The sequence below is a fragment of the Carcharhinus amblyrhynchos genome, chromosome 16, assembly GCF_965287045.1.
Source record: "Carcharhinus amblyrhynchos chromosome 16, sCarAmb.v2.hapA, whole genome shotgun sequence".
Lineage (NCBI taxonomy): Eukaryota > Metazoa > Chordata > Chondrichthyes > Carcharhiniformes > Carcharhinidae > Carcharhinus > Carcharhinus amblyrhynchos.
Genome location: NC_137339.1, coordinates 24,166,419 through 24,181,845, shown reverse-complemented (window position 1 = coordinate 24,181,845; position 15,427 = coordinate 24,166,419). Strand labels below are relative to the sequence as shown.

The following is a 15,427-nucleotide window of genomic DNA, read 5'->3' as shown; positions in this document are numbered from 1 at the left end:
AAGCTTCGCTGATGTGATGTCATATCGACAAGGTTTGAAAATATTGAAAATTCAGCGAGAGGCTGGGTAGTAATAAAATGTAAGTATTTTTAAATGTATTAAATCAGGTTCATGCCTGTCATGGGGAGAGGGATAGCGGAAACTGGAAATCATGATCTCACCGGCTAGATTTGCTACCTCTGGCTTTCGCTGAATCTTGAGCCCCCAGCGTCATTCCCCCCCCCGATGCAGAATGCAGGCTCAAGCTTTCCCCCAACGGAGCTTAAAAGTTTACTGATGTGCAAGGTTCTAGGATGTCCAGAATATGTAAATTATATTTGGCCCAAACATCTAGGTTTGCTTAGTCTACGCTTTCTCTTTGCCTGATTCACTGTGGTGGTGTGTGAAGCAGTTGGGGAAATGAATGCGAAAGGGAAAAAAATGTGCATAAAGGAGAAAACTTGTCACTGGGGAAGAAATTGTACTTGAGCATTTACAAATGCTCTTCATGCTTGACTATCTGCAGTGTCTTTTCTTTTTTTAATCAGTAGGATTAATGCAACAAAGTGAAGTAAAATAATCTGCACTCAGGTTGCTCCGTTCATGTCCTCAGGACTCCCCAAAGTACTTCAGAATCAATGAAGTACTTCTGAAATCCCACTAAATATGACAGTGGTTGTGCAAACAGCACAGACTTTAAACAGACAATTTAAATAGCCTTAGTCTTGTTTGGAAATATTGGTTGAGTGATGTATATTGGACAGCACAGAGAACCCCTGGCTGTTCTTTGAGTAGTGTCTTGCAATCTTTTGTTTCCCGTAGAACAGATAGACAAGTAATCATTTTAGCATCAATTTTGTAAAGCAAAAACCCTTGCCAAGGCAGTACTCCTGAAACATTACACTGATCTATCAGTCCAGAATATATACTCCTTTCAGAGAAATTAAATCCAAAACTTAATTGAAGATCTTCTCAGCTGTTGGCAGAAATTTTGCTTATATGGGGAACAAAAGTCCTGCCATCCAAAATGTAATAGTTTGAATTGAGCTGTTCTAAGCAGTTTAATGTGAATGTTAGCTCCTGATCAAGTGCAAAGTTTGACTTGGTTTTTTGTTCAGCATCAGTTTGAACCATTTACGAGTTTCTGAACTTAGGGGGCGAGGGGTGTAATAGGTTAACATGTGGGCTTAGGGTCATGTGATCCTTAAACCCTGGCATTTCAATCTAGGCAGATAACTCTGTCTCATTTGCTGGTTTGTCTTGTTTCAATGTGATGAATCTAGGTGTGAAGATACTGTGCCTTTAAGAAATGTATTTGTGTTATGTTTCTTGTGCAGGACTTTTCTTAAGAAGTTTGTTTTATTATCAGTGCCTCTTTGTCTGGAACTGGCAGCCTCTGTTGTTACAGCAGCAACACAATTGCTCTTAATTGCTTAAATGATTGCATTAGGTAGGGCTAACCCAGGGTTGGTATTTTAGTGTTTTTCCCAGGGTTAGGCTTGATTAAGTTGATTGATAAGTAAGGTCATGTGACTGGGCAGGACTAAACTCACAGAGAGAAAACTAGCTCAGCTTCTGTTTGGGAGCTGTAGAGAGAAGAAATAACTCTCAGTCTCTGGATTCGGAGATGGGATCTGCCAGAAAATGGGTCTCTTTCTCTGAAGTTCTGCTGCTTGATGGTAGACCTTTCTCAGGAAGTTGCTATATGGGACTCAGAAGGCAAGTGTCTTTCTGTATTTGTCCAGAGGGATTACAAGGCTGGAAATCTAGCATCCACATGAGTATATCTGTTCTCATTGCCAATTGGCTCTGAAGTAGGATTTATGTCTGGGAGTATATTGCTTAAGTTGGAACCATAGGGATAGACAGCTAGATGTTAAGAATTATCCTTTGTCATGTTTAAATATTTTAATTGGTAAAAACTATGTTAATTATTTTTATTATATTGTAATTGTGTTCTTAAATACTGTTTGTTTTAATAAATAAAACTACTTATTATGTTAATAGAATCACACCTGGGGTGAAACACCTTATTCTCGCACTAATGCCAAAAATCAAATAAAGTTGGGGTCTAGGCTAGCTTCATAACCTATCTTGGGGAGTTTTTGATCTGGTTCATAACACTGGGAATTTAGAAAAGTCTAGCACTGGCACAGCAAATTAATTGATCAGCAACTTCAAATGCATGGACATTATTATGATTGACTTAACCTTTGTGCAGAACTGTAAGGCTCCTTGGACCATCTAATGCCCAAGAGAAAATCATGCTTTTACATTTATTAAATCAACCTTTGAAATGTTTTAGTGGTGGAGAAACATCATTTCTTATAGCCTTCACTGGATAAAGTCGTGGAAATAATTAAAACAGATCATGAGTTATCTATTTTCTGTTAGGAGCAATGTTTTAATGGTAATTTTTTTTAGGAGGTAAGTTATTTGAAGCAGTAGAAATAAGTAAGTGGAACAACTGGCAAGTAGCTTGGCAGTGAGATCCACAAGTAAATTTTAAAAAAGGGACATAGGTCATTTGGACGAAAATGAGGAGGAATTTCTCAATCAGAAGGTAGTGAATCCTTGGAATTCTCTACCCAACACGGCAACAAAGGCTCAGTCATTGAGTATGTTCGGTCCTTGTGCATGAGTCGCAAAAACCCAGCTTGCAGGTGCAGCAGGTGGTCAGGAAGGCGAATGGGATGCTGGCCTTCATAGCGAGGGGGATTGAATATAAAAGTAGGGAGGTCTTGCTGCAGCTGTATAGGGCATTGGTGAGGCCGCAGCTGGAGTACTGTGTGCAGTTTTGGGCGCCGCACCTGCGCAAAGATATTTTGGCCTTGGAGGGAGTGCAGAGGAGGTTTACTAGGCTGATACCAGAGTTGAGGGGGTTGAGCTATGAGGAGAGGCTGAATAAACTGGGCTTGTACTCGTTAGAGTTTAGAAGAATGAGGGGAGATCTCATTGAGACGTATAAGATGATGAATGGGATGGATAGGATAGAGGTGGAGAGACTCTTCCCGCTCAAAAAAGACAATAGGACTAGGGGGCACAGCCTCAAGATAAAAGGGGGGCGGTTTAGAACGGAGTTGAGGAGGAACTTCTTCACTCAAAGGGTGGTGAATCTCTGGAATTCTCTGCCCGTTGAAGTGGTGGAGGCTGCCTCGCTAAATATTTTTAAGACGCGGGTTGATGGGTTTTTGATAGGAGAGGGGATTAAGGGTTATGGGGAGAGGGCGGGAAAGTGGAACTGAGCAGCGACAGATCAGCCATGATCTTATTGAATGGCGGGGCAGGCTCGAAGGGCTGGATGGCCTACTCCTGCTCCTATTTCTTATGTTCTTATGTTATGTTCAAAACAGTGGTCAACAGATTTCTATAAACCAATGATATCACGGGATGTGGAGATAGTGTGGGAAGATAGTGTTGAGATAGAAGATCAGCCATGATCTAGCCAAATGATGGAGCAGGCTTGAGGGGCCGAGTGACCTACTCCTGCTCCTATGTCTCTGTGTTCCTAAATATAACTGGACCAGCCACCCAAATACAATGGTTACAATAGCAGGTTATAGGTTGCGGATTCTGCAGTGAGTAACTCACCTCCTGACTCTCTGAAACCTGTTCACCACCTAGAAAGTACAAGCCTGGAATGTGATGAAATACTTCCCACCTGCCTGCCTGATAGCAGCACCATCAATACTCAAGAAGCTTAACACCACTGAGGACAAAGCAACCCGCTTGATTAGCACACCAAGCACCACTTTAAAGGTTCACTCCCTTCACCACTAGCACACTGTGACAGCAATGTGCACCATTGACAAGAACTGCAGTAAATTCGGAAGGCTTCTTTGACACTACTATCACCTACGATAGGTACATGGAAATATCACTGTCCGCAAGTTCCCCTCCAAGGAGGCCATTCAGCCCATCGAGTCTGCACTGACAATCCTACCCAGGCTTTATTCTCGCAACCCTGCATATTTACCCTGCTAATCCCCCTGACATTAGGATCAATTTAGCACGGCTGATCAACCTAACCCGCACATCTTTAGAGTGTGGGAGGAAACTCGAGCACTTGGAGGAAACCCACACAGACATGGAGAGAATGTGCAAACTCCACACCGACAGTGAGCCGAGGCCGGAATTGAACCTGGGACACTGGTGCTGTGAGGCAGCAGTGCTAACGACTATGCCACCTGTTTTCTCTGTTCCTTTATCTTTGCTGTTTCAAAATCCTGGAGCTCAGTATTTAATAGCACTTTGGATGTACCTACACCACATGGACTGCAGCGTCTTCTCAAGATTATTTAGGAATGGGCAATAAATGTTCGCCTTGCCAGAAATGTCCATATCTCATAAATGAATTAATACAGGACAATATTTTGCTGAGTCTTCTGGGTTGCTGCCAGTCTTGCTGGGATTGAGAAGGCCCTATTGCACTGATAAGGCATTCAGTCACAACTGCTTCCATAATATTTGAATGATGTCTTGACAAATCAACATAATGTTATTTACTCTGCAATCACTGGCCAGAGTATCATGCATGTACATTGAACACTTTCCCCTCTGTGTAGCTGATTTAGTGGAAGACCATTAATGGGGAGAAGTGACCCAGCTCATATTTCTGAGACCATGGCTGCAAAACAAGCACAGCAAACATGTTTCACAGAGTTAATGGCACACAGCCAAAAGGCAAAACGAGTAAAACGGGAAATAGACCTAAACAATGATAGTATTGAAAACATAAGTGTCCACAATGGTTGTGACATCAGTCTAGTAGACAAATGTTTTATCTTGTTTGCAATCACCAAGGTTTCTTAGGCAGGAGCTTAGAAACCCACACCACTACCATCTAGAAGGACAAGGGCAGCAGATACCTGGGAACACCACCATCTGGATGTTCCCTTTCAAGCCATTCACCATCCTGACTTGGAAATATACCACCATTCCTTCACTGTCACTTGGTCTAAATCCTAGAATTCCCTCCCTAAAATAGCACTGTGGATGTATCTAAGCCACAGGGACAGCAGTGGTTCAAGATGGCAGCTCACCATGACCTTCTCAGGAGCAATTAGGGATGGGCAATGAATGCTGGCCTAGCCAGTGAAGTCCACAGCCCAAAACTGAACACAAGAAAATCTTGACTCAAGCCTAAATCCACAAGGTGAGGAAAAAAATTGAAGATTATTCTGAACTCCAAGGTATGTTAGTTGAATTGTGGAATCAGAACTACAATTAATCAGATTCAAATGCTAATGCTGCTCCAATGACTCCTTTCATCAAAAGGAAAACATTTTGTTTGCAAAATTATGGCACAGGACTTTGACTTTATTATTGGAAGCTTGAAGAAGGAAAAAGCAAGGGTACATTTCACAAATTTTACATCCTATGAATAATCTTATTGACAGAAAATCTTGTGGGCATACTCATTTCTATGTTAAAATTCCCAATATGTGCTCACAGCAGGCGAAAGCATGCATCAGCAGCACAAATGTATAAAATTATCCGCAATATCATCAGAATAACAGTCAGCTATGAAACTCCCTGACAGAAAAAAAGAAGAGAATAAAATGCAGAGTAAGTTTGCTTACCATTTGAGGCAGTTTTATGTCAGCAAGGCTACGTATCAGCGCCTGACTCAACCCAGCTAGCTCTTTGAATAAGGCTTCATTTTGCTCTTCAATCACTTTGTTTTCATCTTCGATGGTTTTCAAATTCTTTTCCATGTTGGAAATCTAAAAAAGCATTAGTGGTGAATTTTAGCAGAGTGGTTCAGTGACCTTTAAGAGATCTTTAACTCTGGTTCAAACCCAGTTAATTCATGCATTTAATTTGACACCCACAACGATTTCAATTCCTCCTAGTATTATTTCAGACCAATAAAAATTAAACATGTTAAAGACCATGTGAAAACAACAAATGCTGCTCTTACTAACAACTATGATGTGGCCGTTGAAGTGTACATTGTGAATAACCTGTCCCACAATAATAAGCATTCCTCTATGCAGTGAAGTATCAACAGGGCACATGAATAGCAAAACAGATTCTGAAAGTTCTACATCATGGGAATGTATTATTCCACAGCAAATAAATTATTTTTAACCACCATTGCCACATAAAGAGGCTATGAAATGGGAGAGTAACTACATGAAGAAATTTAAAATTATTACATACAAATGAGATGTTGCTGCTTACTATGTAGACATACTTAGGAGATCAATTGGTAGGTCAAGTGGATAATTAGTGAGCTTTTCATTTCTGGGATATTTGCTTGGATTATACTCTTAGCACGGGCCCCATGCACCTCACCGTAAATGATAGGGGTGGGTTGGCTTCAGCTTAGCTGACTCACCCTGCTGTAATGCCTTGGATGATGGTGCTTTAATTAGTATGAAGTGAGACTTCAGTCTATTTCTAGGAAGAAATCCCACTTCATCCAGCTGCCGGACATTCAGAGGTAAGCAGATCTGGCAGTACCAGCAGAAGCAGTGGCCACTGCCGGTATTACAGGCATGCCAAGGAGGTGGAGCACAACACAGGTTAAAGTCGAACAGGTTTATTTGACAGCACCAGCTTTCAGAGTCTCAGGCTCCTTCATCAGATGAGTCAGTTCAGAGCTGAACCTGCATATTCAGGTACACTGGGATCTCAGTGGGGCCAGGCTGACTGATCCCTGTTGAGGGATAATGGGATGGATGTTGGACACGGTGCAGGGGAGTGGTGGGGAGGATGAACGTGGGGAAGAAAAGTTTTAGAGAGGAGCCCAGAATGGCACCAGGGGACCAGCAACAGGACCCCTCCATCCCTTTAACTGGCCAGCAGCCTACTGGGTTAAACTAGGATTAATGGTGGGTGTATAATGAACACAGAGACAGGATGTGGCCTTTAATTGATTGTACACTTAAGGGTGTCAATTGGCCCACAGATGGGCAACCCACCCTTACTGCTCATGAAATCCTGGTTGGGCCAGTGGCAAGCACGTTGCTGATGGCAGAGCGTCCTAAGGTACATGTCCAACCATGAACTTTCTTCACTACTTTAAATCCAACCCAGACTATTAAGATAAAAGTCTCCTCCATTTTGTGACTGCAATGGTCCAATGTGACAGAAGTTTGAGCAGTCCTAATTCAGTTCCTAGGGTATGGTTTTAGGACATAAAATTAGCATGAATTGCAACTGTCACTAGGACCAGTCCAAGCAAGGCTGGTGTGGGAAATATTACAGTAGAAAGTGTTCTTCTAAGGCTGAGTACAGAGCGCTTTACAAAAATTGCACAGGATGGGAATGATCACAGAAGAACACCTTCCAGGTCGCCAAGTCAAAAATGTCTTAAACAGGTGAGGTTCCTTACAATGTTTCTCTGGCAAGAGCAGGCTGATGACAGACCACCCCCATAATATGTAAAAGATGTCAAACATTAATTATATATTTCTCAACCTTTTTATTCTGTGTTTCATTAACCGTTTCACAGGTTAAAAGATTAAGGAATTGGCTTTCTAATGAAAGGCTATCAACCAGAAATGTTAACTGTATCATTCATTATTTCAAATTTCCATACTAAATTACTCGCCCAGTTCTACTGAAATGAGCATGTCTTGATGTGAGCAATTTATTGGCACATTTCTGTTGTAACAACACTGAACAATAATCATCTGGATTGAAATAAGAGTCTGAAAAGATGCCCTCTTATAGTTGTACCTGTGATTGCAATTTCACCATATTAGATTCCATCTCTGTGTTGGATTCATTTAGTTCACTGATCTCCTTGTCCAGTTGCTTAATTTCTTCATCATTTTCAATTGCTGCGAGTAAAATATGGATTTAAGAAAGTAGTCTTTATCCTACAAAATCTAGAAAATGCTGTTTGTGTGACATTCCACTAACTACTTCTTTTAGTGGAGACTTTGTATTGAAATGACTGATAAGAATGTATTATGTGCTTGCCTGTTGTTATTTATTTCTGGCCCCTAGACAGGAAATGCAGTCATCAAAAGAGCTAAAATGTTGGAAGAGTGCTTGTATTTCAAATTACCCTCCCTTTTTATCATGCTATATATTAATAAAAAACACCAAGAGGACGACTGAATGGTATCTCCTTTCCTCCTTTCTTCTTCAGCCTCCCCAGTGATGTCAATTATAGAAAATAATTAAGTGGCTTAATTTCTGGTAAGTTGATCATGGGCTGACTTGGAGCTGACTGACTCTGTGAAGTCACCCCAAATTTACTTGGTTGTATGCTAGGTTTGGTCAGCTTTGGAACAGCTCTCAGGCTGATCTGGTCTTCCCCATTCAGTTAAACAATGGAGCCACTTTAAGATGGCTTTTCGTCATGGCTCTCACCACCAAGGTTGAGTGCAGAAGGAAACTTAAGTTCAAGGTTTGGTTGGACATAAAATTGACAATTTTAAAAATAACAGTTGTGGAGAGTATAATTCTTGTATGCAAACGGGAAGTACTACCCCAGCAATTTTATTCACATTAGGGCAGCACAGTGGTAATGTGGTTACCACTGCTGCCTCACAGTGTTAGGGACCTGGGTTCAATTCTGGCCTCCTGTGTGGAGTTTGCACATTCTCCCCGTATCTGGATGGGTTTCTTCCGGGTTTTCTCCCGCACTCCAAATATGTGCTGGTTGAGTTGATTGGCCAAGCTAATTTGGGGTTATGGGTATAGGGCCCGGGTGGGATTGTTGTTGGTGCAGACACGGTGGGCTGGATGGCCTCCTTCTGCACTATAGGGACTCTATGATCACAGCAATAAGCAGCATTATTCTACTGCTTGCTTTATCCTACAAAGCAGTCCTTATTGGTACTTAGTAAAAGTAAAGTTGCCATAGTCCCAGATAACCAGAGGCTGCTCCCCCTGTTTGAGAGGGACCGCTTACCCATGATAACTAGAACCTGAGGGTCACCACATCTCAGGTGAGGGACAAATGCAGAGGTTGGGCCTTCATGAAGAACCTCAGGTGGTATGGGAACTATTGGCATTGCTCTGCATCATGAACCAGCCGTCTAGCCAATGGTTTAGGGTTAAAGTGGACTTAGTTACTTGGATTCAGGTAGATAAATGTTGTTTGCTATGCTTACCTATAATTGTAGACAACATTCAAATTCATTTGTAATACAAGGCCATTTATCTCTACCTGGTAAATTATATTTTCTTTTTACTCTAGGTAACCATTATTTGGCACAGGAGGATCTCAGTCTTGTGATTCCATACATTTCTTATGAAAGCCACCAATCAATGGCTTTGCAAATTGTATTTACATTGTTTACCAGTAAATTGGAAGACTGCATTGATTTTCAATTTATTTTAATTTTTACCATCACTAGCTCTGAATTTGGTAGTTAGTAGATCCTCCCCTGAGAATTTTGCTTTCTTCATGGCCAAAGTAGCCCTTGGACAGCCAGAAAGACTGAAAAAAAAGAAAAAAATTGATATAAGATTGAATAAGTCACAAAGGTAAGTTTGAAAGTGCTCCCTCACTTGTGTGTATTAGGCCATTGGGGGGCTGGGTGGGGAGAGGAAGGAGGGATGCTGTGTGAAATCAAAGGATTCTGCCAACCCCAGTCACAGAATGGAATTCACACTGGGGGAGGCAAGGCCTCAGTTGGGAAGTCCACCCTTGTCCCAATTGAGACCCTTAAATGGCCGATTATTTGGTTTCCCACCCAGCCTTGATATTAAGCTGATGGGGGGGATTGAACTTGTGTGTGGGAACAGAGTTACATCTCAGGTGGGAAACAGGTGGTCTCCATTAGAAGTTGGGTGTTCCCCCCTTAAGGTCCGGTGACCTTTGGACGTCCTTCTCCTCCTGGCCTCTCCCCTGAGACCCTGATCAGCATCTTTGTGCTGCCTCTAGGTCTTCCTACCAACCTTGTTTTGGGACCCCTTGAACATACCTGGGCCTCTGGTACCCAGGCTTAGTCTCAGGCATCGTCCAACAGTGGTATTGCTGCAGAGACTGTTGGCCAATCAGTCTGGCTGTTAGCTCTCTAAGGTGGCACTGCCTCCCGACTAAGGGGTGGAAGTCCCACCTGTAGCCACTTAATGCTGTTTCAAGTACACATCCCCCCCACCTGCTTTTCGGATGGTGGGAAGTGAGGCCCCACCACCTGCAAAATTCAGGACTAAGAATTTTGTGCACACATTTAGGGATGCATATTTATCGAAATCGGAATTAAATAATTATAATGCTGTCAGTAGCTGTTAAACATTTAACAAAATGAAAAGAATAGGTCAGACATATTTGGTTAACAAAACCTACATTTAAATGGTTGACACTTCAATGCTACATTCTGCCTGCACTAACTTTATACAGACTAAGCGGGTTAACTTGCTGTTGATACTGATCTGATTTGATACTCAGATTGACTCTGGCTCCTGAGATTTGCATTATTTGTTTATTCCAAATACTTTGGCAATTGTTTTTTTTTCAGTAAATTCTGGATGAATTTAAAACAATGCAGGTCTTCAGCTATATTCCATTACATGTCAGTTGATATACATCTGCTGTTATTACCCCACCCTCCTCGAGAAACATGCTTAACCGCTTTATTCTTGCAAACTGTTGCTCCCTGAATGTGCTACTGTCTCAGTGCACATTCTTATCCTTAATTTTCAAATCTGTCTATGGCCTTGCAACCCACTTCCCTATCTCTGTAACCTCCAGTCCGACAACCATTCGGGATATCTCTGCTTTGCCAATTCCAGCCCCTTGAGCATCCCTGAATTTAGTTAACCTACCATCTATGCCTCCAGCTATCAAGGCCGAAGGCCTGGAATTTTCTCCTTTTATCTCTCTTCCTCTCAAGTCTGTCATATGAGGAGAAACTAAGTCTGTTAGGATAAAATTAACTGGAGTTTAGAAGAGCAAGAGGGGATCTCATAGAAACTTGTAAAATTCTAACAGGGTCAGACAGGGAAGATTCAGAAAGAATGTTCCCAATGGTGGGGGAGTCCAGAACGAGGGGTTATAGTTTGCGGATAAGGGGTAAACCTTGTAGAACTGAGGTGAGGAGAAATTCCTTCACCCAGAGGGTGGTGAATGTATGAAATTCACTACCACAGTAAGTAGTTGAAGCCAAAACGTTGTCCGATTTCACAAAGAAACTAGTTATGACTCTAGGGGTTAAAAGGATTCAAGGGATTAGGGGGGTGGTATCAGGATATTGAATTTGATGATCAGCCATGATCGAAATGAATGGCGGAGCAGGCTCGAAGGGCCAAATGGCCTGCTTCTGCTTCTAGTTTCTAAATGCAAACAGAGCTGAAGCAGTGTTTGAACCATTTGAGCCTAGACAATGTGCTTAGTTTCATCAGTTGTGGAAAGAATTCCCATGCCTTTTCCTGCCTGTAATTTCTGATGCAGGTGGTAACTCAATGATTTTACACGGGTTAACATTTCTACCAGGGTATGTGAACAGCTGTATCTCTTCAATACTGTAGGATTAATACGGTAGCAATAAAATTACTCTGGGGAATTAAAAAGATTTATAACTTTTTATTTCAGTGCTACACGTTGTGAACTAATTTATTTTTAACAATTGGCCAGTCTAGGGAGCACAGCAGTATCATCCAGAGCTGCTGGCAATGTAATGATGGGGGTGCTTAATCGGATCATAAAGTGGCAGTGCCTCATCAATGTTTTCTTTATTCTAAAGTTTAATTCTGCTCCACTACCTCACTTATTGCTGTTTGCCACACTCCTCTTCCATGTGTTTAGCTTACCGACTGCACAGTGTTCCTAGTCATCTTGATAGTTTTCACCCATCAGAAATTAAATATTGCAATTTTGCTCTGATGAAAGGTCATCCTGACTGGAAACAATGGCTCTATTCTCTCTCCTCAGATGCTGTCAGACTTGCTGAGTTTCTCCAGCATTTTCTGTTTTCGTGTTAAATATTGCAATGTTAGGATTGGGAGATTAGTATCATACAGATGTTTGATGTCAACTGACAAAAAGTGAAAAATAAATCTAAGTCCTAATATTCAGCACATTTGTCTGAAATTTCTTCAGTGGAGGTCTTAATCCACTTTAACTATTGTTTGATTTACTTATCAGGTTAATGATATATACCTTCGATGCGTAAGAAAGCTGCCATTAGCATGTCCTGAGCCATCACACCCTGGAGTTGGACAAGCTGGTCCATCTCCCTTCACAGGCTTCCAAGTAAATGGTGACCCATTGTGGAATCCTTCCTTTTGTCTGCGCGCGGCCAAAGGACAGCCAGATGCGCTCCGATGTGACGCGTACTTGCCACTTACGTGCCCGAGCCCATCACATCCAAGAACAGGGCATCTAAAGGTAAACAAAGATTTGATACTGGTTAATTGTGCTCATAACTCCAACAAACTGGAAGCAGAAATGCTACAAAACATGAAGGAAAACTTAAATCAGGACAAAAAAAATCAAAATATTATGCAAGTGCAAATGTGAAAGACGAGATCTTCTGATGCAGATCTACCATGTGTTGTTTACGGTTAGTATGGGGCTTGGAGTATGACTCTGATGTTCAACAGTGTCTGAAGACCCTCCTGCTCAATTCTACCCAAGAGGATTAATGTACTGCTTGTAACTGATATTAAGAAACTGTTAGTAAATAGCAAGTGAACTTCAAACTCTGGAGCAACAGATAGGCTCTTTTTTCTTTTTAAAACCTGGCTTTGCTTCCTTAAAGTGCATCACTTTGAAACCTGATTCCTGCTGTGTGATGGATGAGTACAGGATGTAAAGCCTTAATACCTGTGTAATATCTAACCATACTCCTGAACTGGAAGATATTTACTCATTTGGAATTTCTCAGCCGTTTTTATGTGTGTTCTGCATTGGCCATTTGACCTTAAATGGCACTATTAGTGTCTCTTCCAAATGGAAATTTCCTGTCATGTTATTTTAGGAAAAGGGATAAATATCACCTTCTTTGCTTGAGCGATAATCAAATAGAGCTGAATGTATCACCTTATATAACTCATTGATTTTCATTCCATTGCTTTAAGAAGTTACAACCCAGCTGTACTTTAATGCCTTTTATAAATGGGTGAGTTTGGAGATATGCACAAGATCACGGACATCAGGGCCTGTCTCATTACGCTCTAATTTGAATAGAATTTGGCTGCTAATGAAGCTCTCGCAGTTCTGACGAGTACCATGAAAACTACATTTCCAGCTCTCATTCATCTTATAGACGCTGATTAAAAATATAGAAAAACTAAATTGCTACTTTCATTGAATTACCTTTCATTATACAATAACCTTTCATTTAACACACAAATAAACTGATAATAATCTTTATAATTAAAAGTAGGCAATATGTTATAGCTACAGTGAACTGAATTAAAATTAAATCCAAATATATATATGATTCTGACATAAGCAAATAAGATGTATAACTTTGCTTTACATAAACATGTTTTTCAGAAGAAGGTGCAATAAGCTGTCAATCCATTTGTATATGTGTCTGATTTTTCTGACAGGCAAAGTTGTGATGATCAGTGCTCAGGTGGGGCTGTGTTTAATTTGACATGCCTCTGCAAGGTCACTGCACAAAAGTCCCTATGGTAAAATGGACTAAGCAGGTGGAGTTGGGTGATTGCCATTGCCTGTCAATTTACAATCCCAGGTTAGATTAAGGGCCTGGTGTACAATAACTGCTGGGGTTGATTTTGATTTTTGAATGCCCAACTGGTTGGCAGAACCAACGCAAACAATGGAGGAATTTTAAATGCGAGTTATGCTCAAAGCCGCTTATCTCCGCGTGTTCCATGAACTTTCCCACTAATCTGATGCTCAATTTGCCTGGAACAGACCTCACCCACAAAACTGGCCTAATTCTCCTTCTACGTCTTATGAACTTACGAGCCAGCTACACCCCAGGTTGACTTTGGAGATTCTGCCAACTGTGCTGGTTCAGGAAGACTCTTTAAATTTTACTCATTATCTTAAGTGCTTGGGCACTAATTCGGACTTTTGAAAAGCTTTTCCATATCACAAATTATTGAATCCACTAAGAAACTGATTAGCGTATACCGATATGCCTGTCAAATTGTTCAGTGTAATTTTTCAAAGTCAACTTCAGTGGTTTCAAATCAGGTTATTTAAACGTGGTGGACTGGGCACACAGATTAAAAAATGCTGGGTTTAGGTAATTAATCCATTTTGAGCTGTATAAATAACACTGCATTAAATTACCATTATTAATACATCATGGAATGCCTTTTAATGGGAAAAAAAGAAACAATTATGTTCTATTACACTGGCCAATTACACTGGTTCATGGATGATTTTATATTTGTAAGTGTGTAAATGATTTTCGTAGAACCTTGAACTGCATCCTGAACTTTTGCAATTAAGCTCTTGGAACTTTAAAGGCAAGTCGGGCTTCCCGGTGGTCAGTGTCAGGAAACACTTTTGCATGCATTTGCATGTCATGCATGCTCACCAGAGTTAAGTGCCCCCTTTAAATTCTGTCCTCCACAAGCCAGAAACTGGTGTGTTCAGATTCATGACTGCATCTAAGTGGCATGCACCTTGGTGCTGGTCCTCCTCCTGAACTTCGGAGGGTGTAGCCACCGCTTCGTCATTCTTGGGGATTTCTTGTAAATCACAGCCTATTGTTTGAGATCTGATGCTGGTAGTCCAAGTTGCATGGAGACTGGCAAGTGAGGCAGGGTCAACAGGGTAGGGCAGAGTGAAGGCTGGTCAAGGGAGGCATGGTCAGAGGGGAAGGGTGAAGTGGAAGCTAGGAAAAGGAGTCAGGGTCAGCGGGGAAGGGAATAAGGATACCTGGATCTGGTTAAGAGAATGTCTGGGGAAGGATGCCATATTATCCAAGTCTGGTTAGGAAGGTTTCAGAGAAGGAAGCCAGACTTTTGGTGCATGTTAGAATGAGTCTGGAGCAGGAAGCCAGCCTGTCGGCACATGTTAGAAAGGTAAGCAGGTCATTTACACCTTGTCCTGTTGTAGGGGGGTGTAAGCTGTGAGCTTCATAGAGAGATGGATCTAAAGGAAGGGGTCGGTGATATCCTAACTGTTTAAATGAGGGTAAAAGGAGGCAGAAAGTACAGCAAAAAAATTGGATCAAGTTGGGTGGAAGTGCTAGTGTTATGGGCAGGTAATGGATGGTCTCATGGGTTATGGGAAGTTACGGTATAGCTGGCCTTGAGAATGGGACGGCTCAGTCTAAGGAGGGGCATGGGTATGTTAACAGATATGGGTGGGGGAGTGGGGGGGGTGGGTGGCGAGCAGGAATGTCCATATAGAAGGGATTGAAGGAGGGAGACATGTGGATGCCTCCAAGCGACATGGGTAGTGAACAGCAGCAAAGTCCAATCCCAAACTAACTAGCCTATAGTTTTCCTCCCACAGTCTGAAAGACGTGCTGGTTATGTGCAATGGATGCTAAAATTCTCCCTCAGTGTACCCGAACAGGCGCGAGAGTGTGGCAACTCAGGGATT

At 41.7% G+C, this 15,427-nt stretch overlaps 1 protein-coding gene across 7 annotated transcripts in view; it reads right to left on the bottom strand.

Moving 5' to 3' along the window:
- The window catches only part of LOC145353892 (myelin transcription factor 1-like), a 74,636-nt gene that overhangs the window by 7,041 nt on the left and 52,168 nt on the right, over window positions 1-15,427 (bottom strand). For 6 of the 7 annotated variants that reach the window (XM_080204838.1, XM_080204834.1, XM_080204835.1 and 3 more), the window contains 4 exons: window positions 12,050-12,271; window positions 9,294-9,385; window positions 7,669-7,772; window positions 5,562-5,705 (listed from right to left, as the gene is read on the bottom strand). In XM_080204838.1, coding sequence (XP_080060964.1) covers window positions 5,562-5,705; window positions 7,669-7,772; window positions 9,294-9,385; window positions 12,050-12,271 — 562 coding nt within the window. Of the gene's footprint in view, window positions 1-5,561; window positions 5,706-7,668; window positions 7,773-9,293; window positions 9,386-11,370; window positions 11,857-12,049; window positions 12,272-15,427 lie in introns of those variants that run through there. The other variant, XM_080204841.1, reaches the window with a different exon arrangement.